The sequence below is a fragment of the Takifugu rubripes genome, chromosome 12 (genome assembly GCF_901000725.2).
Source record: "Takifugu rubripes chromosome 12, fTakRub1.2, whole genome shotgun sequence".
Taxonomy (NCBI): domain Eukaryota; kingdom Metazoa; phylum Chordata; class Actinopteri; order Tetraodontiformes; family Tetraodontidae; genus Takifugu; species Takifugu rubripes.
In genome coordinates, this window is record NC_042296.1 from 1357037 (window position 1) to 1385024 (window position 27988).

Here is a 27988-nt window from a genome sequence, read left to right on the forward strand (position 1 = left end):
AAATTAAGGGGCATGGCGTGAAAAAAATTCCCTGTCAGGTGATTTCAGACAGTCAACCATTGTCTTGTTGTGTTCTGGGCTTTAGACTTTCTGACACAGCATAGAATATGAATACGGTACTTCCAGTATTCACACACATTACTGGTCACTAAATTAGCACCTCCAAAGATGCTCTAACTGATTACTATAATCTCTCCCATCTCTGTGTAAACTATCTTTAAGTAGTGATGGAGAACAGAGGTCAGAATACGCAGCAGTACAGGGTTGGTCCCTGAACATCTGTCCTTGTTTCACCTTTACTTTCGGAATTCTGCCGGCTGTTCCTACACACAATGCCATCAAACTGGGGAAAGTCCATTTCTTTTATCAAGCAGAGATACTCTGCAACCTACATATACCAACACACTCACACACTTGTACTTCTATCTTTGTGAGAATTCTCATGGACATATTACCCAGCTCCCTACCCTAAAACTCAATTCTAACCTCAACCTTAAAATCCGGTCTTTACCCTCAAACAGTTGTGAGGACCAGCCAAAATGTCCTCATTTCCTAAAAATGTCCTGACTTTGCTGGTACACAATATGCAGCAAGTACAGAACACATGCACACACACTGACTGAAGGGATGTTATCTGAACATTTCCAAGATTTTCAGGCCTGACATGAAATAAGCCTGCTGATTATATTTTTCCACCCAAAGCGCCTATTGTCCAGGGTGTTTCTATTGAGGGCCTCACATTACAGGCCCACAGAGCGGCTATTGTATCTTGACAAGGACCTTTCACACGCTTACTGCCGCTACTCGCCCTTATTGGCAGATTCACAGTGAAGCAGTCAGATCCTTACAGGTGTGGAAATTTCCATGAGGAATTCCTGGAGACGATGGACGCAAGAAGACCGAGGTGAATCCCATCCAGTTCAGTCACAGCCAGAAGATACCAATGCATGCTCACGCGCTTAGATCCGCACTCAACTGCGATTTCAAACAGTTGCCAAAGCAACAAAGGGGCCATTCAGGACCAAGCATGACTGCAGATGGGCCAATTTATGCAGCAGATTGTTGCAAGTTTCTTGTTTTCGCTCATGTTGAGGAAAATCCCCCCTATGAACATTGCATCAAGGAGAAGCTGGTGTTTGGTTTGACTCCTGGGGCCCCGTTTACACTACAACAAAAACGACCCAGGTTTTGTTGCATTTGCGCCTTTCGTTTACACGAAAACAGTGCCCGGAGTGCCTGAATCCGCACATTTGGGGCTCCGGAGTGAAAGGTTTTGAAAATGTTGTCATATTTGTGTAAACAGGGCGTGACATTTTCAGTGACAACGGTGACACGCGGCACATTACTCTTACAAATAAAGGTAACATGATGAAACCCTACAAACAGATGTTTTCCTACAAACATCGCCAACTACTGGCCTGGCATGCTCGCTACGGTGTTTTCAGCCGTTATTGCTGAGACGCGTGACGGTGCATCGTTTTGACACAGTCCTTGTGTGAACACAGAGCGTTTTTGAAAGGGCACTTTTCCATTTTTGCTAGCAATGTTTTTGCGTAAACGTTGCCTTGAGGAAGAGTTGTAGGATCCATGATGAAGAGTGGCTGCCATTTGTGCACGTCTCCTCATGGTGTCAAAACAAGCACACAAGCTGAGCTTTAAACAAACCCCCCATCCCTAAATTCTTCCCAAGACCCAGAACAAACATTTACCACATTGCCAAAACACCACCACCAAAGAATGCTGACTTTACACTGTTGACTTTTGCTGAAGTTTTAAAGTCCTGACCCATATAGTATATACATCATGTAGTATATACTGTGCTACATATACTTAACATACATATAATTTGTTTTAACAGATCTGTTGCATGAACAACTTTTTTACTTAAACTTGTATCTCTGTGACAATGAGTACTTTTCTCCAGTACATCTTTAGATTCTGAGCTCCTTTTGACAGAACTATAGAGCTGATAAACAACAAAAATTAGACTTGTAGATTAAAAAACCAAAAGTCCAGAAACACTATCTGTGGTTGGGTCGATGTTACATCACAGGGGCGGGAAGGACGTCCAGGAAGACGTCGCAGCCATAAATCACCGTCCTCCTCGCGCAACTTCTGGAAACCTGCCTTGTCGACCCCGCAGCTGCTGTTGACCAATGCGAAGAGAGGATCGGTGGAAGTGGGCGTGCCCAGAAAGACTCCAGCCTTTATAAAAATTGCTTCATACATCCGCCTCACGCGTCTCCATATAAACAAAGCTGACAGCTGCTGCAGTTTGTTCTTCTGAAGAGGGAGAAAGAAATAGTGGACTTTTTTGCGTTCAAGTGTTGAGGACAATCACAAGTTTTCCGAGCAACAGGTAGGATTGAGATAAATGGGAAGATGGAAGTATTTTTGCGGGTGCGGACCCGCGTTGTTTTAAAGTTTTGATGCGTGCCATAACACGATTTGGCACTTTCCGATAAACTGAGATATTCCAGCTGGATCTGGTGTATTTTTGTAGGTGTTTTTAAAGTCGGCATAGAAAAGCAAGGATGTAAATCCTTAATCATCAAACATGAAACAACTTTTTTTTCCTTAAATAAGCATTACTATTCCTCCGAGAGCGCATAAGATCCGCATGAATCTGTGTATACCAAATGTAAAAGAGCAATCCCTTGTATTACACGTCTTTGTTTACAACCCTAAATCGCATGTGGAAGAGTTGCGGTCCTGACCACCCTCAGCCCCCCCCCCCACCCGTTTCTCTCTTTACCATAGCGATCACGCACCCATTTTAGGCAGTTTACGTTCTCCAAATGTAGGTCTTTGTCAGCTTAGTCCAGCGGTGCTGCTACTGATATTTCAGAACCAGGGATTTGACAGATTAAGCGAGTTCCCAAAGATTACGGAAGCAATCATTGTTTCTGCAGATGGACAGCGGTGGATTTAACACTACACAGAGGAGGGATTGCATGGCCTTGATTCTGGCTGCCAAATCTCATCAGCGCATATGCTGCCCCCCCCCCAGTGAACAGAGAGAGAGTTTAGATTGTTTTGTAACTTTGAGTTCCTGTCTTAATTCGTGTCATGTCTGGATTTGCTTTGGAAAGCAAACATGTCTTTTGCAGGTCCTATTATTATTGTTCTTCTTATGGCTGCTGCAGGTGAGCTTTTAGAAATGGACACTAATGATGATGAAGATGCTTGGAGGACAGTCCAGGATCTGCTGTGATCATTATTCCTGAAAGTTTGGAGTCGAGGGGGTGTATGTTTTTGTTTTCTCAGAAACCATACGACTGCACATGTTTGAGATCATCCCAAGTCTGTCCTCCTGCTTCCTGTTCATGGTTGCGTAACAGTTTCACTTCTGCCAAGAGGTTCTATTGAACAGTCCACTCACTTCACGCTCTCTTTAATATTTAGCAAGCGCGGACGCAGTTGACCGGTATCATGAGTAAAAGAACTGGTTAGACCTGGTTAAAGACCGTATCAGATGTTGGCGACTGAACACGTTTTAATTTAAAGTCTGCTTAAGTCATTTATTGTATTTCACAAATTGCGGGGACAAAGATCGTCAGGCGGTGAACTGTTGACCATTGGTCCACATTTCCTAATATACATGCAATTAATTATTACATAGTAAATAAGACGATAGTTCAGAACGGAGACACCTCCTTCCTCCTTGACGAACACACCCTCGTGATCATCTCCTAGGTGTACATTTCAACCTGATCTCATCTGCCCCCTCATTGGTACCTGATGCTGCCAGTCTGCATGTTGGTACGCACTTGTGAGTGAGGTTACCCTCTGTGACTGTTCCAACTGAGCAAATCAGGGCACATAAAGAAATACCTGAGGAAAATCTATTGGGTGTGTTACCAGTTGTATCTGATAGCAACACAGACGAGACAATTCCTATGGACAGGAATACATCTCAGTCAGGCTGGAACAACCATCCCTAAAACCGGAGCGGGCGGCCTAAGGCTAACCTTTCACCCAACAGTGCTAATTAATCCCCCCTAAACAGGAAACCAGCTATTCACACCTAGGTGTGAAACCCTACCCTCTCTCCTGGGACAAATGGACTCACCCGACAGGCACCCCCACCATCAAGTGGTTAGGATGGGCGTTTGTCTAGCTGACAAGGGTTTAACGATGGCTATTCACACCCCTGTGATGGGCATCATGACCTGGATGACTGAGAGCCTGCGTGGACTCCTGGAGCATGTGTTCTTCCCAATTTGTCAGGCTAGCGCCCCTCCCCGTCTGTCGGTTTGCTCGCGTTAAGTGTGAAAGTCTGTTGTTGTTGTTGTTGTTGTAGCTGTAGAGCTGATCGCAGCTGATCAGTGCGCAGATTTGCACAGCTGCTGGGTGGATTGTTTTAATACTGTGATCTAGGTGAACGGCAGCGCCCCCTGTGGTGTGGAGAGCAATCTTTAGAGGCTCTTAAGGGAGCTCTCTGGGGTGGGTTGAATAGAATAGGGGCTCAGTGGAGCCCTTGTGTTGACGTAGGAACTGATTCTGGCTCTTTTGCCTGACCTCGAAACCTCGGGTCAGGCCTTCTCTCCCTCTGCGGAGAACATGCCGTCTCTCACACATGGCTGTGAAATCTCGACGGGGGATGATCTCTGCATGTTTTCCAAGGCCCCAGAAGGAAAATGAACCTGCTGTGTGATAGCGCTCTTCCTCTGCGCTCTTGTCGGATCCAACTGGCTCCAGACGCTGTTCTCAAACAGAGCTTTGTTGTGAACTTGATTATCCAGGGTGGATTCTACCCCGGCAACAATCGCCCCCGCGCACACAGAGACCAACTTGCCCCGGTGGTCGCATTGTGGCCCTGCGGCGCCATTTGCCTTCTAGTCGTGCGTTGAGAAAGAAAACGGAGAGAACAAAACAGTCAGAGGAGGGCCAAACCAGAAACAGACGGTGGAAAAGTGACGGAACGCAGTAGATCGGGAGCGAGGGGAAGGGCTGGGAACAGCCGATGAAGGTGGGGATCTTCATACTTTGTCAAAATAGGGGGAGACGAGCATGTCCTGGTTGTCGGGAGCCCTCAGTGTTTCGGACAAAGAGGCCTCTTGACCTGCTAATTTGATTTGCATGCAGAGCTGCTGCCTTCCTCATTTCCTTCACTCACAGAATCGCAGTCCATGAGCTGAAGTCCGACTTCCTCTTTCTCTTTATTTCTCTCTGATCGCTCGGTCACCTGAGTCTTCCAGGTCAGGAGAGCTAGTATTCTTATGTGCTATGGTGACTCAAAAAGCAGCTCCTGTTTTTGAGATTTCAGACAGTTGGTGGCTGTTGGTGCAGCATGTTGGTGCAGAGTTCAGCAAGTCTCTGCAGGCCTCCATACAAGTGTACCCGGTGTGTGATCAAGCCTCTGCAAACAAGAACCACCCAGCCTTCAATAAAATCTGACTTTGACCCAACAAACGGTCGCCGCACCTTTTTCAAGAGTCTCAAGATCGTGCGTGTTGGGTGACGGCTTCTGAAAAGCAGAGAAATGACGTAAATGAATGTCTGTCAGGCGGGTAAAGGACAAATATTTGACTGCTGATAATAAACGTCATTTGTTTAGCAGTTTTCTTGCTGGGGTTCCGGCAGACGAGGCTGGTTGAGGTGCACTGTACTGGATCAAATGAAGCCATGCCTTAAACAGATGCCTTCAAGTCCTGTGGTTGAGCCCCACTGGAGAAATCCAGCTGAAAGGAAGCACTTGCATAATATAAAACGTTCTTCTTTATCTGAATGGTGGTGAATTTCCTGTTGTCTGTGATAGCTGCATTGTTGATATTTCATCTGGCTCCTTAAATTGGGCCGCAGAATCCAGTCTGAGGGCTCAGTGCAGCCTTTGAGAGTCGTTCCTTACTGACTGAAGCGCGGACGCATCTGTATTCATTTTTGCAGCCTGTGAATCTCTCCCATCTGCACGCCTTGGCCTTCCCCCTCCATCTAAAATTCTTTTTCACTTTGATGCAGCACCCAAAAGCACAACAGATTTGGAAAGATTTGATCAGAGTCGGCCCTGTGACATTTTAGAAACTGGAATTTGTTGTCTTTCGGCAGATAAAGCACAGCAAAAGTGATTTACTGTGGTGGATTCTGGGCTTGAACAGGTGACACTCACCTGAGCTGCAGGAAAGAGGAAGCCCTGCACTTTGTTTAGCATGAATCGGCATGCTGAAAGCTCTAAAATGAAACCGGTCGAGCGGCTCGCTCTCTAACGCTTCTCATCTGTCTCACTGTCAGGCTGCACGAGTCTTTGAAATGGACGATATCCAGGTTGTTGAGTCCAAACCCCTGCTGGAAATACCGGTATGTATTCTGAAGAAACACTGATGACACAGCTCTTGGGGCTCAGCTCTGCATGACCGCTGCCAGTTATTTCTGTTTATTAGCGATGCTAAAATTCAAATTCTTCTTCAAACGTTTACTGATATTTGCTTTTAACTCTGTTTGCTTAAAAGCTGCCATAATAACCTAATGATGAAGATTTAATGTATTTAATCAAGCCTATATCTGTTTTTAATATCAGATGCACATTAGTTTCAAAGGTACAGTCCAGGCTTAACCATTAGTCTTTATTAATAAGCCTCTTTTTTCTGTTTTTAGTTTAAAAGATATGAAAATATTCATTAATGCTCATGAAGATGTATCATGTTAGAACTCATGTTAGATTAATGGGAATATTAGCAGTATGACTCAGGTCATGTATTTTTACAAAGAAATTAATTTGTAGACAGGATGCCACTCTCAGGATATTAAATTAAGTTACTCTGTAATTGCATTTGTGTTATTTTCATCACTCTTCTTCCTTTGCAGGGCCTCAGAGAGGCTGTGCAGCAGCTCGTTACTAAGGTATGTTTTGGACGCCAGAGCCAGCATTTATCGCATAAACTGTGTATAAACTTGGTGAATTCAACTTGAGTTTGCGTTTGGCAAAAGCTGGACCTCATGGTTGTTCAGGTCCGGGGTTTTTGTTCCGCGGCCTTTCCTATTTAGGTTTACCTTCCGCCCCCTGGTGATGATCTCCAGAACTGCAGTCTCAGATCAACAGTGGCTCATTTATCTTGTTGATTGGCTCTCATCCGTTGTGACTTTATTAGGCCGGGGACTGAATTGTGCATCCGTTAATTTATCCAGCTATTGAAACTGACAAATCTCACTTTTAACTGGATTTGGCATCTTTTACAGTTCCCTCGCCCTTTTTTTTGTGTTACTCAGGCCACCAATCTTAAACAGAGAGCGTGAGGGAAAACGCTACAACATCATTAGTTTGTTGTAACTTGTGGGTCAGGAAGTAGACATTTCAGATTATATTGGTCCACTTCCATTTATTGCCTAAAATACCTTTGAGTGTGTAGGTTTCTGCCACCCATGCAGATAAGGTGCTTACGTTTAAAGAGGAGGTGAATCCTTGCTTGTTTACATGAACGTTAAATAGGTTACACACCCTTTTGAATGTCCCTTTTAATGGGAACATCTTGAGAACCATCTAGGTCAAATTGAAGGAATATTTCTCTTCCATAGTTTGGATATATTGTTTAGACAAACTGTGACGAGCACGAGTGCAAATGTGATGTTTATAGTATCATGATTTGCACCTGCTTGCAAATCCTGATGCAATTTCCTGCCTCTTGAGATCGTGATTTCCTGCAATTCTTGCTAAATAACGAGCACACCCCCCCTCCCACATTCACTCAGCGTTCTTTCCCATTCATCACATCCCTGCACAACTATTCCTGTCTGTCCCATCAGCTGATGCCCCTCTGTCTGACATTGACTGATCCAATTTAGGGATATTGCCATCTAGAGTTAGCTTGTTTTGACCAGGCTCCAGGTGGGAAGCCAGAGGCTTAGGCAGTGGGGGTATAAAACGCAGCCCTCAGCGCAGAGCCGGACTTCTTTAGTGGCTTACCGACATTCGGAACTTAACTCAGGGAGCCACTGTGAGTGCACTTTATAGACCGCTTCAAACTCCTCGCTAGTAAACATGGTTCTGGAGGATTCTGATGTGGAAATGATCGTCGCGGAGATTGAAGTCAGCGTGAGTAGATGGCTATTGTGTGCACACGGTCGACTTTATTGGATTTGTCGGATTATGGCAGCCGCTTTGTCTCTTTTGTGTTTGGAAGTAGCTTGAAATGAGGGGGGGGGGTTAGAATTTTGATGCTGAGACGAGGCAGTGAACATGATGTGGGAGGCATTCTTTCACATTACGTCTCAACTTGGGCTGTATATTCCTCTTCTCTGCACATATAGGAGCACGATGTGGAGACTCCATATGGAAGAATCCACTGCACGATGAAGGGGGTCCCCAAGAACGACAGGCCCATCATCCTGACCATGCATGACATTGGCCTGAACCGTAAGTTTTTCCTCCTTTCAGCATTCTGGGTTTTGTTTGCCTGCAGAGTCACAGACAATAACGAGTCCCGCTCTTCTTCTCCCAGACAAAACCTGTTGGGACACGCTCTTCAACCACGAGGACATGTCGGAAATCATGCACCACTTTGCCGTTTGTCACGTCGACGCCCCGGGCCAACACGAGGGGGCTAACACCTTCTCCACTGGGTGAGGCAGACACACGCCTACCTACCAGATGTATGTCAGTCTGTGACCTTTGACTTTGCCAGTACTTCACGGCGGATGTACTTAAGGTGGCCTAATTTGACAAACGTATCGTTGAGACAGGCCGGCCTTTATCTCATTCAAGCTAATCTCGGCTCTGATGACTGGACTTTGTTTACCACCATCTGAGCATCATGTAGAAGCACAGCTGATCAGAGATTAGACTTTTATTCCTCGCATTTTCAATGCTGGAAAACTGGAACAAAAGCTTTCATTTCCTTACTTTCCCATAGTTCATACCGCATATTAACAGCCGTACGGTGCGTTCAGGTACCTAAAATCCATGAATGAACTAGTGTCTGCTTTGATTCCCAGCTATGAGTATCCGTCCATGGACCAGCTCTCTGAGACCCTCCCATTGGTGCTGAAGCATTTTGGGTAAGCGGAGCTGCCTTTTCACACTGATACCCGGCGCTCTATTCCCAAATGACTGTTCCAACCCGTTGTTCTAACAGTATCCCCACTTGTTTGGCTGCAGGTTGAAGAGCTTCATCGGAATGGCCATGGGGGCGGGGGCCTATATTCTGACCAGATTCGCCGTAAGTTTTCCCCTCCTTTGACAGCAATGAGTTTTAATTATTCAAAGATTAGCCAAGATGGATCGGATTTTTGGCCGTACGGCGGCGCCAAAGGCTCGCCGCGTCGACACAAAGCTCACCGCTGTTTCTTACTAATAACTAATAACTCTGTTTCCCAATTCTGCCGTTGTAGCTGGATTATCCTAACATGGTCGAGGGCCTGTTGCTCATCAACATCAACCCGTGTGCTGAGGGATGGATGGACTGGGCTGCACACAAGGTAACGCTCGCACCGCACATTTAATAAAGCCCCAAATTGGAGAAATGGTGACGAGACAGAGCCTGTTTTGTGGTTTCCTCCCTCAGCTCAGCGGCTTGACCCACTCCCTGCCTGACACCATCATCAGCCACCTCTTCGGCAAGGTACGGCTTCGGTCCGCGTTTCCTTTTGTCCCGCCCCTTTCGTCATGTTTTGTTGACTGTCTCATTTGAACGCCACAGTCGGAGATCCACAACAACCATGACCTGATTGGAACCTACCGGCACCACATCCAACAGGGCATGAACCACTTTAACCTGGACCTCTTTGTCAAGGCGTACGAGAGGTAAAGTCTCCCAGAATGAGGCTCACACACACAAAACAAAGTCGGTGAAGGTGAGAGTAAACCTGCGTCTCTGTCCTCAGCCGGAGGGACCTGGAAATCGAGAGGCCGGTCCCTGGAAGCCATGTCAGAACCCTGAAGTGAGTCATGACACACCAGTCCAGCATTCTGGATACCTTCTATTAAATACAATCCTCTCACATATACTCTCACTCCTTGTCCAGGTGTCCTTCTCTGCTGGTGGTTGGAGACAACTCTCCTGCTGTGGACGCTGTGGTGAGTTCATGTACTCACCGAATGTTTATTCTTCCCTCTGCGGGGGCATTAGTCACTCCACAATAAGAGGGAAAATTACAAAATTGGCCCCAGATCTTGATTAAGACAATTACTCAAGAACGCAAATTGCTAGCATCTGTTAGCAATGGCCACTGGCTATAAATGGATCTTCAGGATGCAGAAGAGTCGTAGGAATAAACAGACTTTTACCCTCATCCACAGGTGGAGTGCAACACTAAGCTGGACCCCACCAAGGCTACCCTGCTCAAGGTAGAGTCCTGATAAGATTCCACTAGCTCAGCATCTACATGGTGACATATTAACCAAGGGTTAGGACATGCGAAGGCGTCCTTGGAGTATTTGTTCATTTGCACGACGCAATCCACTGTGGCTGACCTACTTTGGCCGATAGCAACCGTTTTACGCTCCACAGCTGAAACCCAGAGGCCCTTGGAGCTGAAATGGTCGTTAATCGTGGGCGACACGATGCCGTACGCGTTTAAACGGGACGTGTGGTGTATAATGGGGAGGGGGTAATGACGTGTGTCCACCCTCGTGTAAATGTGCAAGCGAAAACATGCCGAATGCTAACAGCTTCTTCTGTTTTCCGTCCTCTCCTCCAGATGGCCGACTGTGGCGGCATGCCCCAAGTCGATCAGGTGTGTATGGCAAGTGGAGCAGGAGTTATTTTCGGGGCGTTGTTTATGTTGTCGAGCAGGCTGGATAATCAGCGATGAGGGTCAAGTGGGAGGCTGGATGGCATAAGAAGTTTAGGGTTAAGAGCATTAGCGAGTGACGGACATGAGCCACAGTCCTCTGGTTATAATGGCCCCCACCCCCCGTGCTCCCACCCTACACAGCACCTGCTCATCGCAGCTGTCAGATTTCAGACCGTGAGCAACAGGCTCCTGGACCAGAGTCTGTCACTGTCTGGTGTTCTGTAACTGTGATGATTAACAGCAGCTCTCTCCTCTCTGCAGCCCGGCAAACTCACAGAAGCTTTCAAGTACTTCATTCAGGGGATGGGCTACAGTGAGTACACGCACGTCCTTCCTTTAGACTGGCGCACTTTTCAGGATGTGTGTCGCCATCTAGTGGCTGTGTTAATAATCGCAAACGGAGCCTTTTATCTTTAACGCTGTTAAATCTGAGAAATGTACTTTAGAGCTATAGCTTAGTTTAGGAATTATGTAGGTATAGATTGGATGGATTATGTGCAGATTTTAACCTGTGCATTTACTAAATTCTTCCTTCCCTCAGTGCCCGCTGCTAGCATGACCCGTCTGGCCCGCTCCCGCACCGCCTCGGGCTCCAGCGTCACTTCCTTCGAGGGCAATCGCTCCCGCTCCCATACCACTGAGGGCAACCGCTCCCGCTCGCACACCAACGAGGGTCGCAGCCGCAGCCACACGGCCGACAACCAGCACGGCCACCCCCACGTGGATGGCACGGCCAACGACCAGGCCGCGCCCAAGTCCACCGAAGTGTCCTGCTAAGCGAGCCTCCATTCTCCTGAAAACCGCTTCAGGACCCTTTCTGTTTGTGCTGCGCTGCCTCCGACTGACGCACGAATATCCTCCGCACGCACGCTGATGTGGAACCTGAAGCTGTCGTGCAAGAAAAATAAAAACGCACAATGGACGGTCATCTGCAAATCATCCACCCAGACGAGTGGCCCCATTTTGATTGAGTCCAGGGTCGCGGCAGCCATGCCGCGGCGCTGTCGGCTGATTGGCCAGTGTGTCGTCGGGGGCAATGCAGCACAAGACACCAAAGCAGAGAATCGGAGCGAGCTGCGCACCAGCTTGTACATGTATCACTAATAATCTCATTTGTTTATAAGAATCTTTTCATTTCTGTGATCGCGTCCCTTTCCCGTTTCTGTTGTTTGACCACACTGACATGGCTTTCCCGTCCCTCCAGCCCCACCGCCGCCGATCTCGCCGTACTCATCCAATCATCTCATTTGTTCATGTCTGAAGTGTTTGTACGTAGGTGTGTCGCCAACGAGCTCGGGATTTTTAAATAAACAGCCGTCGATCCCACAAATCGCACAGGGTGGCGCGACCGCATCCTCTTTCTTGACTTTGTTTCAAAATTGTGTCGTCCACCAATCGGGTGTCTCTTTTCAAGGGGGTTGGTCCATTTCAAGAAGACTGTTGTGGTTTGAGATCAATCGAAACACCTTTTATGGAGGTTTAATTCAAAAGCTGTGGTGTCGTAGGCTTCGTTCCATAGATTCACTTTAATATTCATTTCTATGCAATCAAGCACGAAGGAACAAAGATGTGCCATGGACTAGTTCACCTCCTGTGTAGCTGTGCATGTTTGGGGGGGGAGTTGAGGTGTAACCATAGAAACGTTCTCGACATCCTCTGCTCCTTTTTCCGTGCTCTGTAGAACACACATGCAGCTTTGTAAAGATGGGATTCACAGGCTTCTAATGCTTTTAGAGGCATTAAGGTGACATAACAGTTTGTATTTATTAAAAAAAGACAATAAAAACTTGTAACTGACTTTAAATGCATGTTGGTCCTTTTTTTTTAATTTTTGTTTTACGTTCATTCCATATAGAGGAAAACCTGTGTCCAGCTATACATTAGCGTAGGAGCATTGCGTGCACTTTTCGTCTGCATAAATAAATTAAGCCCTCAGTATTTTACACTTGTTTTCCCAAATATTGTCCTCAAAGACTCATCATATATATTGAGGAAGTGCTCTGGAGACGTACATCTCATATTTACATATTTTTTCCAATAGGAAAAAGGCCATTAGAAATATCCCTCCTACATGTTCATGCGCCAAAATCATTGCGTAACATCAGGAAACGGGCCCTCGTCTCCTCGGCGCCCGTTAGTTCACGATCTCTGAGTAACCGTAGTAATTCTCCAGCTCGGTAAAGATGTCGTTGGGGTTCCTGCAGCTGAGGTTGCAGAAGCAGGCCTGGATCCACAACATCTTCCACGTGAAACTCGTCCCGTTGGGACACTCGAACTCGATGTCGATGGTTTTGGACTTGTAGGGGATGCAGCAGCGCTCGTCCGTGCAGACGCCGCAGTATTTGGGCCTGTATAGCTTCTTGCTGGTGCAGCCTGAGAGGGTGAAGTTTGACGGCAGATCTTCTCTGTAGATGTTCAGGCATTTCTTCCCGGGCTGGTGGAGGGAGGGAGCAAAAGGGGATTTAAAGCATCTCGTCAAAACGGATAAAAACCGTGGGTTGGGGTCTCGCTACCTTGATGTAATGGGTGATGTCGACCTCGCAGGGCCGCAGGTTGCAAAGGCGCGACTCTTTGACCAGCTCACACCGCTCGTTGGCGTTGGACACCCTGAGAGACAGGCCGCGGCCGCAGCTCTTTGAGCAGGGGCTCCATGAGGTAGTCTGGCTGATGCAGTTCTTGTGCACGCTCCTGGTCTCAGCCGGAGCAGCTGGACCAACAGAGAACTTTGGTATTACGAATCATGAGACAATTAGAGCGAAATGAAGAGCCAAACTAAGAAACCCTGCGTGTAACCATCCGGTCCTGCCGGAAGCATATGCAAACGGTACGTCTTGGTTTCCCTGTGTGAATGCATCAACTAGAGTTCCTCCTCCACATCTGTTTGTGATCTAAGTTGCTGTTATCTGGAGGGGATTACAGCTGTAGCAGAACAAAAAGAACCTTATTCCCTTCACAGCGTGGCTCTAATGAGTGATGGGAACGTGGCGGAGGTCTTCCAGAGCCTCCCGACAAACCTCACATTCAGCTACACAACACATGCGCCTTCTGTCCTGTGTCAGCTGGATTTTGGACGGGTTCCCTGGTGAAGCATCTTACCCTCTATGGCGTGCCGCGGCGCCGTCTTGCGTCCCCTCCTGGGCTCGTCACAGATCCACTTCTCGCAGCACTGCCCCGGGACTTTGACCCGGCGTGGCGTCTGGCACCACACGCGCGGGGGCTGCGACTCTGTGCACAGCCCCACGCAGCCAATGGCGCCGTTCACGCACACGCACTGGTACTTGCAGCTCGGTGTGAAGCTCTGCCCATTGCGGTAGATGACGCCGTCGTGTTCGCAGCCCGATCCCGCCATATCTGAGCGAGGGGAAGCCGGACAGACGGAGAAAATGAGAAGCAGAACTCTTCTGTCAGGCTGCAGGTTAAAATCTCAAACCTGCTGTAAATGACAACACAAGCAAATCAACTTTAAATGTTCCGTCCAATCATGGCAAATATGCATAAATCCCCCATTTTAGTCCGAAACATGGAAAATGTGGAGGCAAACAGGTAAAAAGGTGTTTAAAATCTGCAGAAATTAGATGTTTTTTTTTAACCATATTTGCACCAGACTTTGTGTCATTTCATCACTGTATGGTTTTAAATGTCAAACAATGCAGCCGGTCAATATCGTGAGATGTTTTAAAGCATCATTTTTAAAACAAAGTTGCATATTACTGTTATATATACATCACTTATAAATCCTCGCCCTGTGCAGTTATTAAATTAACGCACTTGGTCGACTGTTCTGGTCACATGACCCCCGTTGTCACCGCGAACGCAGCAAACGCTGGGTGTGTGTGCTGTAGGTGGTGGGTGTAAAATACCACGTCAGTTCCAGTGAGTGACACTTACATGCACACACTCCTTTTTCGTACCTAGGCATGTCCGAGCTGTAGTCGCAGTACAGTCCCTTGTGGTAATCGCACGTGTCAGCCTCGTTGCACACCTCGCCCACCTGGCGGGCGCAGGTCTTGCAGCAGTCGCAGCCGTCCATGAGGAGGCTCACCCCCAGCGGGCACGTCGGGGTGACGCTGGCACACTCGCAGGGCCACTTGCAGTACTGCGTGCGGTTGTACGTCTCTGGCGCCGCGGTCGTGATGGACGGGGTGGTGGTGGCGGGGGACATGGCAGTGGAATTCTGGGAGAAGGCCTGGAGAGAGGAAAGAAAAGGGAGGCTTTAGTCCGGGAGGATCTTTTCCCTGAAGAATGCAGGTCGTTAATCACAACAGCCCTGCGCAATAATAACTCAAAGTCGTTGCCTGGGCGATATTCTCAATGCTTTTTACGCTTAATCATTCCCGTTCTTTGCTTCTGCGACTCTCCGCAGCAACAAGGCAACGATAAATAATGAAGCTAATCTCAAATCCACGGAAAGTCTCATTCTGTTACGATGCTTGAAGCCAGCAACAGTCACAAGAAGGTTGCCAAGAGACCAATCATCCACTTTGCCGCACTTAAAGTCACTTCTGATCACTTTTAAGGCACAATGCGCATAAAAAACAGCCGTTTTGGACAGAAAGGTGGATAGTTCTGCCAATGACTGCACAGAATAAAACCCACTCAGGACTGTGAAGCCACAATCTAAAGATCCACTCATAACACAACATCCCAAATGATCTGAGCTGAAATGAACCTCGCTGTCTATCATCCATTAAAAAAGGTTTAAGCTATGAAATTCAACTGACTGAGTGAGATTTGCATGCGTTTGGACAAAATGATGGTCACATATGGGTGGCAAATACTTTCAAATATGAAACTAGAACCTGCGCTGACAGGCAGTTATCAGGAAGGTGAAGTATTTTATATTAGTTACTACTACACAACATAATAGTGAGAGAATGTATTCATTTATAACTGTATTTTTACAGTTTAATGCCAAACTCATTTGAATTTCCAAAAAAATATATTTATCTCAGTATCTAGTTTTAGAAACTGATCCAGAATGAGATAAAATCAGTAATCGGTTTCCACCACTAGGTGTCACTAAAACCATAAATATAAAAGAACGCCACTTCAACCTAAACTTCTTCAGCTTTTAATACTTAAAAATAGGGGGAAATTTTGTTTTAGCTACATTTTTTAGCAGTTTGTTCTTGTTAAAACAGAGACTTAGTCAACATTTAGCCAGAATAATGAGATTAATCTCAATGTGCCCATGTCCCAGCTTCGGATATCTTACTTATTATCCAAACCAAACCAATCGCCCTTAAACCTAAATTCATTCTCAAGCACATAAGTTGATCCAACAGGGTGCTGGAGCTTTCCATATTTAATCAAATGACCATATAAGTAAAGCCCATCCATTTCTAACGCCAGCACCAGTCAACCCTGGCATTGTAAATGTTGCCATAAACGTCTTCTGGGTCTGGAGCGCATTGACCAAACATCGGTGCAGTCCAATTCTTTCCTCCGCCCCACCTGTTGAATCCCAGCTGCTGTTACAATCCACCACAGAAGCCAACTCATCACTGGAGAGGGAGTGGGAATTATGCATTGAATCCAGAATGGGTCCCGTTTCAGAGGCTCCCGACGCCGCCGTGCGCAGGTGTCCTACATCCCCGAGCGTCCGCTGTCACCTCCGCGTCGTCTGACGGGCTGATAAACAGTTCGGGCTGACGTCAGGGCTGCCAAGGACGAGCCCCGCACACTGGTGTTGGGATGTGATGGCTTTTCTCCTCCTTTTCCTCAGCTCCGTCCCCTCCTCGGAGCTCTGAGGTGGTCGGGGCGGGTCTGGGAAGCCTCAGAGGACCTGGACCAGGACCAGGACAAAGGAGAAAGTGTGTTCTTTACATGTATATATTTGAACTACTACATCTGTTATTAAATATATAAAACGTGTTTTGAAGTCGTTATGGTAGTTTTCCTTGTTTTAAAAAGTCTTTAAAAGTGTGACACATGATTGACAGCCGCATGGGCGGGGCCATAATCAACTGCTAACTCTGATTGGACCAATTTTAGGAAGCTTCTCTGACCGCAGCATATGTGAGTGGGCAGCCTTACACAAAAATGGAGGATTTATCCTCTGGGGCGGTCTTCCAGGGGTCACGCCCTACGAATGCCGCGGTGCTAGACATCACTCACACCCTCTCAAATCTCAAGGCGATTTAGAGGAAACTGGAGGCTCCACAGACGCCTCAGAATCCTACATGGCGTCGGATAAACGGCGGATTATTCGTCTCACCTTTAGGGTCATTTGGAGCCACATCTGGCTTTTGCTCCACATGTGTAATTGTTTTGGGGCTTTGGGGAACCGGTTTTTACCCGAGTGCTCCCAACTACAGCTAGTACAACATTTGACCCGAGTTCCCTGCGTCAGTTTCATTAAAGTCCACTTTGAGGCCCCGCTGACACCACCGCAGGTGAGTCAGCGCTCAGCTGCTCCAGGAATAACCCCCATACCAACCTTTGCTTTTACAGGAACTGAATAAATACACCGCACAGGTCCTGTCGGAGGCTGGGGCCACGCCTGGCCCACAGATGTTCCCTTCCAATCAGTGATGTCATCTGCCTCTCAGGCGTTGCCGTCCCTCCATTTTCCAGGAAATGTGAGCATTTGTCTTTGAGAGGAACCCGCTGGCTGATATATGTGGAGAGCGTCTTTACTGACAGCTCACGCTGCTCGTTTGGCCGATGAGAAATGTGACAGGCGATAATCCAGCGGGGATTATCCGCTGTAGGCGACAGAGGGAGGGAGAAGGAGACGGGGGAAGAGCGGCGAGGTGCCCCGGGCCTGAACCCCATATCGTTTTCCCTGTCAGAGAGCTGTCGTCCTCCGAGCTGATCTGAGACCATCTCTGCTCAGGTCTCGCCACCTCACAATGGCCTCTCTCTGTCTCTGCTGCCATTTTTCTCTCATATTTAGAGTCTTTTCTGGACCGGCAATAATTCAATGGTGTCTTTTATCATCTTTGGTTTCCTAATTGATTGATGACTTATTATTACCACTAAATAGGACCAGTGTTAACAGGAAAGCACCTGATTTTGCCTGAAAAGAGCCAGAGAAAACTTTGCTCCATTTATTCTTAAATGGCCCTCGTCTCTGTTGTGACCAGTCTCTCCTTTCTCATGGTTCGGCTCCAGCCCTGCATGTCACAAAAGGCCAAGATTAAACATCTGGAATCTTCAATCACACCTTTTTGGTAGCAGTCATTCTCAGGGAACCGCATTAATCTTCACACCTCTGTGTGTTCAGGGTGTGATCGGCTACGCATCAGTTCCATCATCTTAGCTGTTTGCGCTAATGGGGACGTGATGTAGCGCACAAACGCAGGCGTGTCGCGAAGGCTATTTTCAATGGAGAGGGACTTTCTGGGTCATCAAGAATAGAAACAGGAAATAAAAAGCATCACAGCACACGTTCGCGCATTCGCCGAGCATCTGCCCCGCATTTTCTGGTCTGATGTGTCAGCGGTGGTTGCGTTGCTTTACATCCCTGCACACGCTCACCATCGGGTGACATCAGTTCGGTGCTTCTGTTGTTCCCATAATGAAAGGCAGGTTAGTCACCGGAACTAAACTTTAGCTCAGGCTAGCGTGACCCACTCACTTCGATTACAGCGTGTTTAACCTAAAGGTTTCAGGTTCGAGCCGAGATGTCTGAAACAATAGGACTGCGGCTGTTGTTGCTGACAAATAGTATTGCTAACAACTGATTAGTGGCCTCCTCAAAGATGGAGACAGCGCTGTCTGAGGGGAACAAAATCCACCTACTAGCACTTTTAGAGCTATAATTACTGTAAATAACTGTTGTGTTCCTGCACTCCCACCATTCTATCTTTAGTCACATTGTGTATAGTTATTAAAATGGTAATAAAAATACTTTCCTGGGTTCACAAATGGGGATGTCAACACGTTACATCACTCACAAATATAAATTAATCTGGAGGACTGATGTGATTTAAATGGAACAGGTCTGTAAACATGTAATTTGTGCAAATACAGGTGCCCTAATGACCAGCGCGTCACCTGAGGGTGTGAGCCGTTGCATTAATGTGACGTTTATCTGCGTCCCAGGGACAAAAGCACTGCAGTTAAAACAATAAAAGTGCGACAGGGTTCCTGATTGGGGGGGGCAACCATCTCTGGCTCCAGTCTTGCTTAGCTGGTCAAACTGAAAATCCCCTCATTAAAATCAAGAAGAAGCCTTGAAGTCGGGCCGTGTTTTGGAAATGTTCGAGCTTCAAAGTCAAGTAGAGTCGGTAATCCTGCTCAGAACGGGAAAATGAATTTACGACACCTCGAGGCGACCGAAAACTGCTGAGGTGACACACACACACACACACACACACACACACACACACACACACACACACAAAGCAAGTGTGAGCAAACCAGTGCGGGAAAATGTTCCGTACATTCCGGCAGGCAGGTGACTTCATAAACTGTTTACTCTGGAGTTTTAAATAGCACGCTTGCATCAATACGTGCTGCACAGTGGCAGTTGGAGTCCAACATAAATGACGCAAATGGGCTGAGATCTCTATCTTTTATTTTTGGCAGTGCAGTTCCAGCTAAACGAGCTGCTCGTGCTAGCATGAACTGGGCCTTTTATTAGCCTAAACGTTCTGCGGTCTTTGCTTCTGTGCGAAGACTCCAACAAACTCCAGCAGTTGAGCCACTCTCAGCTCAGCATCTGACCTTTAGAGGCGTCATGGGTGCCCTGGTGGCCACCTTCACCCCTCTCTTAGGCAACTGCTGGAGTGCTTAAAGAGTCACTTCTTGTTTACTCAAGACTGCTCTTGAATATATTTTTATAGCCTGTCTGCCTGCTCTCAGGCAGTGTTGGCTCAAACATCACCCATTTTCACTATGGATGACTGCTAGATGCTAACAACCAGTCGCTTGTGCTTCAAATGCTAGACATAGCATTAGCATAAAAGCATCTTCAGAAAGTGTGCATGTGGGTTCATTTACTGTCCTTTAACCTGACTGAACTCTGGGAGCTGCATATACAGGGCATGGCAGAGCAGTCTGCTAATTATACCGTTTTTATATAGCTGTGGTCTGCAGAGGCTCACGGACAGAGGAAAACATCTGCGGGGATCCGCAAGATGAAGAAAGACGCGAGAGCCCTGAGCGGCCGGCCAGCGAGCGATTCCTCGTGTCACCAAGGCATCTGTGACCACTCGAACCTGTGCGGTGTAACTCCGGTGGGCCGGCCAAACGCAGGTGTTCAAACGAAACCAAACGCCACAGCTCAAACGTTGATTTATGGCGTCCAAATGTCCTGCAATAAAAATGACTGTAAACATGCCTGAAAATGATTGATGTGCACAATGGAGCAGCGAGGGATCTGCCGGAGGTCTGGAGCTCCGCTCCTATAAGTGGATTTACATGAAAATGTCCCGATCAAATGCTGTTGAGCCCCCTCCCCCCCCCCCGTATGACGTTATTTTCCATCATGGCTTGTTTTGTCTGCAGCTACATTTACTCTGAACCATATAGCCTTTTAAACAGCGCGACGCTCCGGTCTGTGTTTTCTGCCTCGACCTGGGCCTCTTTTGGACCCAACGCAAGTGCCAGGGCGACGCAGTGCGGAGCGAAGCTGAGATTCCGCTCAACACGTCCTCACTCAGCCACCACGCGCGCTAAGGGCTCGGCCAGCACGCCGCGCCATCTCGCCGCCTTTGAGGCCAAATGCAACCAAGCACACGCGTGTCTAGAGCCCGTGGTCTTAAGCACCTAAGGATGGTGCTTTTGCGTTGCTTTTCTTGGCTGGCGAGAGATGATATGTCAACAAATGGTGGGATTTGGGATGATCCTGATTGCTCTCCAGTTTAACTTTGACTGTAATTCAGACTGGCTTCACTCCATTTGTTTAAAAGCGTAACCATATGGCCATTTTTCCTCCCCCCGTATACAGTAAAAAGCCCTTTTCTGTGCTGAGATCCAGACATTTCTCCACCGTATGCGCCGCGCCCACACAGCGCCTCGTCCCACGATGTTTATCCTGGCTGACCCGCGATCTTTAAAGACCTAGCCCGAGGATGAGTCTGAATAGCTCCCATTAGCAGCCAAGAAACGGCACGTGATGTTATCTGACTTGTGTATCGGCCTTTCTGCTCGGCTGCGACTCTTCTTTCATATTTTCATCTGGCTCATCAAAGAGGGGAACGACTTTATTAGAGCCAATAACCCGAGTTATGCAAATCCTGCGCGAGCGTCTGGGAATTAGCCCAAGCACTCTGATCTGCTGCTGCTGCTGCTGGGAGATGTTTATGTGGGCTTATCTCTTAGTTGTTGGGGTATCAGGGAGAATCTTGGACCCAGGGGCTGGGAGGATTGGAGGCTGTTAACAGGATCCAGAGCTGAGCAGAATCACAACAGAACCCCATCACACGTGTCTGCTTTATTAGATCAGAACTCAAAGCTTTGTTAAAACCCTGCAACCGCTGGACATCTGCTCAGAAACGTCTGCCTCTGACCCGGGAGCACGACCTTACGCAGCAGTTTAATGCCCTCGATAGAGCTTCAGAGCATGGAGCCGTCGACGGGGGAGGCGTTCCTGAGCCAACACTTCCTGTTTTAACGACCTTTCTGCGTTTTAGAAATGAACCAACTGCGTCTGATTCTAGGAACCTGCCCCAACGAGCGTAAAACCACCGGCAGACGTGCAATTGCCACCTCCCGATGGAGGGAAACGAGCAAAACGCCGGCTGGCTCCAACCACGAGGTGAATCCCAGGGTTTAAAACTCCAGGTAGGAATTTCAGGAATGTGAGGAAATGAGTCGCATTACAGTGACGGAAGCATCAGAGGAACCGAGAACGGGAAGAATCTTTGGCTCCTCCACAAGAACGGGTGAAACCTACCGGTTAAATTAAAGAGGACAGAGCGCCACATTAGGAGAAGGAAACATTTGAAAGGCTGGCAGCAGATTTTACAGTTCCAGAGTGGAGCGTTTTGCAGGAAATGAATACATTAGATGATCCCAAAGTCTGGGGGAAAAAAAGCTGCTTGTGGAAAAATGAGTTCAGGCTGTTTCGTTTATTATGCAACTCTTACTCAAACCTCCTCCCCCTCCCCCTCGCCACCATCATCAGCTGGTAGGAGCAGTAAACACTGAACACGTTCGCCACGTTTCAGGCTCTTCGTGACCACAAGTATTCATTCCAATCACATTGAATAGCTGACTCTTCGCTAGTGTGCACAAGCTAGTAATTAGCATCACACGATAGCTGCAGTGATTAAACAGCCTTCGACTTCTCCTCCTCCTCCCACGCCAGCTCGGCTCGTTGCAGATGCAACTTTCATGCACAGAAACCTGATCTGATGTGATGAAAAGGAAACCCGAGAAAAAGGGAGGATATCTGCTGACGTTATGAGCCACATTATAATGATGCTTCGTTTCCTGCTGTTGACCATTAAACAACTGAGCATTTAAGAATCAGACGCACTGCTGCTAAAGAATTTCAGAATAAAAGCCCCACATGCTGAGTGAGTCTAGACCTCTTCTACTATGGTCGCGTGATATTTGCCCCAGTCCCAGTTAAAGAGGCGGAATCGTTCCATTTATGTCACTGGTCATTTCTCTGGCACGCACTGAAGGTAGCGCCGAGGTTAGACCCTGGGTTTTAGTGTGGACCTCATCAGACGAAGCCAAAAACGACCACGAGAACTGTCAGCAGGGCCGCCGCCGGCGCTTGTTGGGGTCGAACAGCAGTATGGTTGGATGGATCACGAGAACGGTGGTGGATTATTATGGGCTTGGCAGCACCACCTGGTAACAGATAGTTACCCCGACCTGCATGTGAGGGCTGGCATTATGTTTGAAGCGTGCACGTGTAAATGGTGGGGGCGGCCAGATCCAGGTGTGCCTCGTTCAGGGGCTGATAACAGAGCTGTAATGACACCCTGACATTAAGGAGCACTTTCCCTCTCTGCTCAGCGCTCCTGTTTTATTATGAGGATTAGGCTGCAGGCGCGAGCCTCATCATCCGCTGGTGGAAGCCCGTCTGTCCCGGAATAACCTCCACCGCTGCTGACCGACTTAAGAGTTGTTACACGCCGTGGAGACCGCTGCCCAGCCAGGGAAAACAAGGTGCAGAGCGTCTTTTGGTGAGAAAGAAGCTGGGTAAATAACGCCAGCAATGTACATCAGGGAAATCTTGGTTTTGGGAAGCAGAACAGAGGCGTGGCTGCGGCGTCTCCTCAGTTGCCGTGGCGATAGGGACGTCCCTGCCTCAGAGATACGTGCAATCCAGCACTGCTGAGGACAACAACCAACCAATTCGGAATACACTGACTGTTGGCTGTGCAGAGGATACTCCTGACGTCTTCGTGGGCCACCGCTTCTTAATGATTACAGGCCCACCCGGGGAGGATTTGGAGGTCGTTTTGTACTGGTGGATACCTCAGACTCCAAAGGTTCTGTGGATAAAGCGGCAGTGAAGGAAGCTGCAGATCCATATGCACATATAGCGGAACACACGCCCCATTCCTGTCAGCCCTGTGGTTCCGTCTCCAGTGGGGTCGGCCCTACTGCCGCATTTAGCTACTGCTCATTATAGCTGGAGCACAAACACCACATGAGAAGCCACTCCGGTGCCAGAGGAACATGTGGAAATACACAGTAGATATTATTACACATCACAGAGTGAGGAGAGCGACAATCTCCCGATTCCGACTCTTTGAAGCAAGAAATTATGAAGGAAACTCTCAACGGTCGGCAATTTTGTCATTGGGAAAAGGGAAAAGGCAGAAATGTGCACATAAGTCAGTGTTTGTGACGCAGCAGCAACAGTCATGTAGACAGTTCTATGATTTTGGGCCTCTTCTTCAATTTTATTGAATTTTATAAGAACATACATACATATACATCATCAGATATTTGGTCACATTTCTACATTATTGATATTATTTGGCCTCCTCTGGTCATATTATGGGCAGGATTATTGCTGTGAACCACGATAATCGTTGTTTTTATTTGCCATCCTTAAATTTCCGCATGCGTTTAGAAATGAGGGCGGATTCGTCAGTCGGAGGCTAATCTGAGCCGCCTTCTTGTTTTTCCTAACCTGCCTGATCCAATCGGCCCAAGGTTATTAAAAGTGGCGGCTCAGATGGGACAGAGTCACAATTAATTATGTTTAACTGCTCAGGGAATCCATTTTTTTATCCTGATGTAACAAAGGGTCCATTGAGACGGAGGTCAAAGTGGTTAAATTTCACCTGTTATTTCTGCTGGGGAGCACAAAAAAGCCAGAACACGGGTAAAACCACACAGGAGTGCCGACTTTTCCCCGAATTCTTGCCTGAATTTGTCCCAGAACTGTTCCCGTTGCTGCATCTATGAGGATTTCAGGACAAAATGCTGTGCATGAGACAGAAAAATGTGTTTGTTTTCAGATTAGAGTTCGTCCTTAAAAAAAAACAACAGGAAGTGCTGCACTTTCACATTCCAAAGATAAACTCTGAGTTTGAACCGTCCCCGCAGAGGTTGTGCGCTGAACTCTTGTGTCTTTCCATCTAAAACCCTTTACGGCTGACTTGCTCCTCCGCTGTGACAACGCCTGAGCTCCGTTTAGAAACGACGCTTATCCGCCCTCGTCCACAGCAGGAAGCCCGAAAAAGGAAAAAGGCTCAACTCAGCTGCTTTTCTTCACTTCAGACCTGCAGAGGGCTCGGAAGTATGATGAAAAAGATCTTTTCTGTGTGTCGGCAGATGTTCTTCTTCACATTAATTCAGATTTTTAAAAATGGTTGCAAGCTTCCCAGAATGATCCAGTTAGCCCGCGGCGAGCTAACTTCCACTGCTGGGCACCTGCACGGGCCTAAATAAATGAGGCGCGAAGCGAGTGGAGTGGGGGCCTGTGGCCGAGAGAGGACGCACACACATTACTGGGGTGTTGCGAAAAGAAACCATTAATGACGGTGTTCAGGCGTTCAAGCAGAAATGAGGAAGTTGCAGAGCCTCTCCGAGACCTGAAACCAAACGGGGTTCTGGTTCCCAGATGCAGCTCCAACACTTCCTGTTTCAGCCCTGCACATGAAAACGCACCAGCTGATCAAACCTACAGCATTGCGGTGCTTTTAAGGCCCCCTTCCACTGTGGGACGACGTGGCTCCCTGCAACTGCCTGACACGGCTGTGGTTGGGGCTGGAACCAAACCTCTTAGTTCATGGGATGTTTTAAAACTTTTTTCATAAGAAAAACATAACCAAACGGTGTCCAGTCAAAAGCATTAGCCTTTTATATATATATTAGCCCAATATTCTAACTAAGCTTTCAGAGAGCTGATCGCAGCTTTCATAACCCTCTTTCTTGTTCTCGCTACCACTCTTTTTTTTGGTTTGATTTCTTCTTCCTTGTTTGGCTGCAGGAAGTGAGTTTGCAGAATGATGCTGTTGCACCTTGCTTTGCGTCATCGCGGCAAACTCTCGAGAAAACAGTTCTGCTTTAGTGGCAGACGCCGGAGCCGCTGCCATGCCCTGCCCGGGCCGTCCGCTCTTTCGCCGCGGTGGATGAAAAGCCAGCAGGTGAGTCGCAGATGCCGCAGGGACACAAGCTCCTCCTTCCTCTTTATTGGTGTTAAAGGACGTTCTTTGCTGTTCCGAGACCTCAGGATAGAAGTAGGTGTGGAAAATGTGTGCACTGCAATTCACATGCAACTTCTGGGATAAGTGAAATTGCTGTCAAAGCTGGACGTTAGCTGCCAACCCACATAGCTGATGATGTTAGCGTCTAGCCTCAGCTTCCCTAAAGTGTCACAGCGCTCATTGGTTTGTAGAAACTCCGAGGAAAGCTGCCATTAGCTTGATGGACGCCGTCTGAGGAGGCGCTGACTTCAGGCTGGAGGATGGGGAACCTGATGAGAAGCGCGATCGGCCGCCCCGACGTCTCCACGGATACCTGCGACGGCTCTTTGAAAGGTGGGAAAAGAGCTTTCACGCCGAATGCTAAAAACGCTACGACGCTCATGGGGTGGGCTTTTCCGCTGGCTCTCCACAGCTCCCGAAGGCGACATCGTGGTGCTGCAGGACTACCCGTCCGCCGAGATCAGCGAGCCCATCTACAGGATAGGAGAGAAGCTCAAGCTTGTGGCCCAGTAAGACGGTGGTTTCTGCATTCAACACCATTTACTTGGTTCTTGCGTCACATACAGAAGCTTCCTCAAAATGATTCCTCTTTGTCTGTCAATGGTGGACAGAGGGGCTTACTGGTGGCAAGTCCGCTCCGTCCAAACGGGACAGGAGAACATCATACCCAACAGCCACGCTGCCAAGGTCTACCACGGGTAGGTGCAGCTGGACCTGCTGTCTAAGCACTGTTGCACAGCTTTTAGGAGAGTAATCGGGCTGGAAACAGGTCAAAGCTGAGTCTCGGTCATGTTTCTGGGCTTCTGCAGCTGGCTGTTCGAGGGGGTAGGGAGGCAGAAGGCCGAGGAGCTGCTCAGCCTACCTGGGAACAAAGTCGGCTCCTTTATGGTGCGAGAGAGCTCCAGGGAGAGAGGTGAGTACCAGGAAGCCGCTTCTGCGTCCCCGTACGGGCCCGACTCCACAAAATACAGCCAAGAGGAGCCAACCTAAATGCTCAGAACTTCAAAGGCTCCTTAAGTCACATGACTAAAACCCTGACGGATTCCTTCTTCCAGTCTAGTCCTAGAATATCAATAAATAACCGGAAAATTTGGGTTCACGCCTTTGAAATCTGGACTCGGCAGACAGATAAGGTACGAGGGAGTTGATGATGCATGACTAATCAATTCTGGACACGTTTTCTGTGCGTAGGGTACAAAATCAGGCTGGAAATGTGTTTTCTGAAGTCTGGTTAACACAACTGGGCCACACGGAGATAAAAAAGCTGTCTGTGGATAAAGTCTGCCTCGTGTGTGCAGGCACGTACTCGCTGTCGGTGAAGCACAGGAGCGTGAAGCACTACCGAATCTACAGACTGGACAACAGCTGGTACTACATCTCCCCCAGCCTCACCTTCCAGTGCCTGGAGGACATGATCAACCACTACTCTGGTGGGTGGACGGAGACGTTGCACAGCTCTTAATGTCCCGTTAATAGTGTGTTTCCACAGCTATGGGAAGTGGAGTAATGAAACATTAGAGGTTCTGAAATGGCAGCGGGATCTAAATATAGATGTTTTTGTTTCTGGGTGCATATTTTTGACACAGAAGGGGAAATGAGAAGCGCATGGTGATGGTAACCGGGCAGTGTCTTTCCCACAGCGCCTGTCTTAACTTACCCTCGCTGTCTCAGAACTTGCAGATGGCCTGTGTTCTGTGTTGACCTCCCCCTGCCTGTCCGCCGCCATCGCACCGCTGGACAGGAGTCCCGGAGCGCCGCCGGTCGTCATGAGGCGCAATTTTGACTGGAATAAAGTGGACAGGTGGGTGAGAGGCGTGGACACCGCCTCTGGTCACATCGATGATCTGTTTTGGCGTCGAAGCCGTTGGGGAGTGATGGGAAAATGCAACCGTCTAACCTCCGGCTCTCTTTTTCGCCGCCTTTGGCAGAGGACAGCTGGTCAGCGCTGACAGCTGCGACGACAGCGTGCTGAGCTACGGCGTCAGGAACAGCATCGCCGCCTACCTGTCCTTCTCTGAGAGCCCGGAGGCCACACACAGGAGGGCCGAGAGCAGGAAAAAGAAGAGCAGGTCCGTGTACGTGCTCCCTGACACTGACTATGACGCATAAGGACCACAGCTGGGCATTATTTTGGATTTTTAGGGCCTTTGGGAGGAAGGTTTCACCTCTGAGCACTTTTGCATCTTTTTTTTCTTTAAAAAAAAGCCCATAAACTGCATGAATGTCTGCGTTCTGCACTGCTGACTCAGCAGGTTTGACAGGAGGCTCCTGAGCTGAAGCGTTGTGGATGATCTCTGCAGAGACACGCATCGTCATTGATTTCTGTGGCTTTAAGACTTTTCTTTGCTAAATAAATGTTATATAGTAAATTATACTTAACAACTTTCAACTGCACTTCTAGTCCTTTTATTTATTTGAGGGTACCTGTGAGTCTGGAAGGCAAGTTGTAGCTGTATAGGGAGAAGAGAAGTTTGGAGACTCCAATTTTCAGCTGGAGGAAGGAAGATAAATTAAGCTCAGTGACATAAATGCTGAATGGCATCTGCTCCTTGGATTTACCATTGGAGATTGACTTCAGTTAAAATGAAAGATTTGGTCCAGTATCACCTTCTACGGTGGTTGTAGAGTATTTCCACCCTTAAAGTCGAGTATTTTCTTTGTATTTAGAGATTTAAACTACAACTTAG

At 47.9% G+C, this 27988-nt stretch overlaps 3 protein-coding genes across 4 annotated transcripts; 2 read left to right on the forward strand and 1 right to left on the reverse strand.

Moving 5' to 3' along the window:
• The first annotated feature begins 2207 nt into the window (after positions 1-2207).
• On the forward strand, positions 2208-12527 carry ndrg1a (N-myc downstream regulated 1a). 2 transcript variants are annotated; one of them, XM_003968823.3, is made up of 16 exons: positions 2208-2359; positions 6232-6297; positions 6805-6840; positions 8245-8350; positions 8436-8556; positions 8929-8991; positions 9092-9152; positions 9325-9411; positions 9498-9554; positions 9633-9736; positions 9817-9873; positions 9958-10009; positions 10232-10279; positions 10633-10668; positions 10990-11041; positions 11270-12527. In XM_003968823.3, exons 2-16 carry the CDS (start codon positions 6250-6252, stop codon positions 11503-11505), a joined length of 1164 nt encoding a protein of 387 aa, XP_003968872.1. In that variant the 5' UTR covers positions 2208-2359; positions 6232-6249; the 3' UTR covers positions 11506-12527. The 2 variants fall into 2 exon arrangements, with proteins under 2 accessions (XP_003968872.1, XP_029700710.1); XM_029844850.1 differs by lacking the exons at positions 2208-2359; positions 6232-6297; positions 6805-6840 and adding an exon at positions 7808-8029.
• Positions 12523-16447, reverse strand: ccn4a (cellular communication network factor 4a). Its single transcript, XM_011608877.2, has 5 exons — positions 16183-16447; positions 14617-14914; positions 13825-14079; positions 13242-13435; positions 12523-13162 (listed from the first exon to the last, which is right to left on the reverse strand). The coding sequence occupies exons 1-5, from the start codon at positions 16228-16230 to the stop codon at positions 12863-12865; spliced, it is 1095 nt and encodes a 364-aa protein (XP_011607179.1). The 5' UTR covers positions 16231-16447; the 3' UTR covers positions 12523-12862.
• An 8633-nt stretch (positions 16448-25080) lies between these two features.
• Positions 25081-27694, forward strand: sla1a (Src like adaptor 1a). The gene is made up of 8 exons (XM_003968872.3): positions 25081-25241; positions 25493-25634; positions 25714-25810; positions 25913-25999; positions 26111-26214; positions 26600-26731; positions 26973-27102; positions 27230-27694. The coding sequence occupies exons 2-8, from the start codon at positions 25562-25564 to the stop codon at positions 27408-27410; spliced, it is 804 nt and encodes a 267-aa protein (XP_003968921.2). The 5' UTR covers positions 25081-25241; positions 25493-25561; the 3' UTR covers positions 27411-27694.
• The last annotated feature ends 294 nt before the right edge of the window (positions 27695-27988 follow it).

Bases quoted from the DNA above. Each gene is read 5' to 3' on its own strand.
- ndrg1a (XM_003968823.3), top strand. From the start codon at position 6,250: ATGGACGATATCCAGGTTGTTGAGTCCAAACCCCTGCTGGAAATACCG. The intron at 6,841-8,244 runs GTATGTTTTGGA...CTGCACATATAG, and splicing joins TGCAGCAGCTCGTTACTAAG to GAGCACGATGTGGAGACTCC. The intron at 9,153-9,324 runs GTAAGTTTTCCC...CTGCCGTTGTAG, and splicing joins ATATTCTGACCAGATTCGCC to CTGGATTATCCTAACATGGT.
- ccn4a (XM_011608877.2), bottom strand. From the start codon at position 16,230: ATGAGTTGGCTTCTGTGGTGGATTGTAACAGCAGCTGGGATTCAACAG. The intron at 14,915-16,182 runs GTGGGGCGGAGG...TCCTCTCTCCAG, and splicing joins CAGCAGCTGGGATTCAACAG to GCCTTCTCCCAGAATTCCAC. The intron at 13,436-13,824 runs GTAAGATGCTTC...CTGTTGGTCCAG, and splicing joins GCCGCGGCACGCCATAGAGG to CTGCTCCGGCTGAGACCAGG.
- sla1a (XM_003968872.3), top strand. From the start codon at position 25,562: ATGGGGAACCTGATGAGAAGCGCGATCGGCCGCCCCGACGTCTCCACG. The intron at 25,811-25,912 runs GTAAGACGGTGG...AATGGTGGACAG, and splicing joins AAGCTCAAGCTTGTGGCCCA to AGGGGCTTACTGGTGGCAAG. The intron at 26,215-26,599 runs GTGAGTACCAGG...TCGTGTGTGCAG, and splicing joins AGAGAGCTCCAGGGAGAGAG to GCACGTACTCGCTGTCGGTG.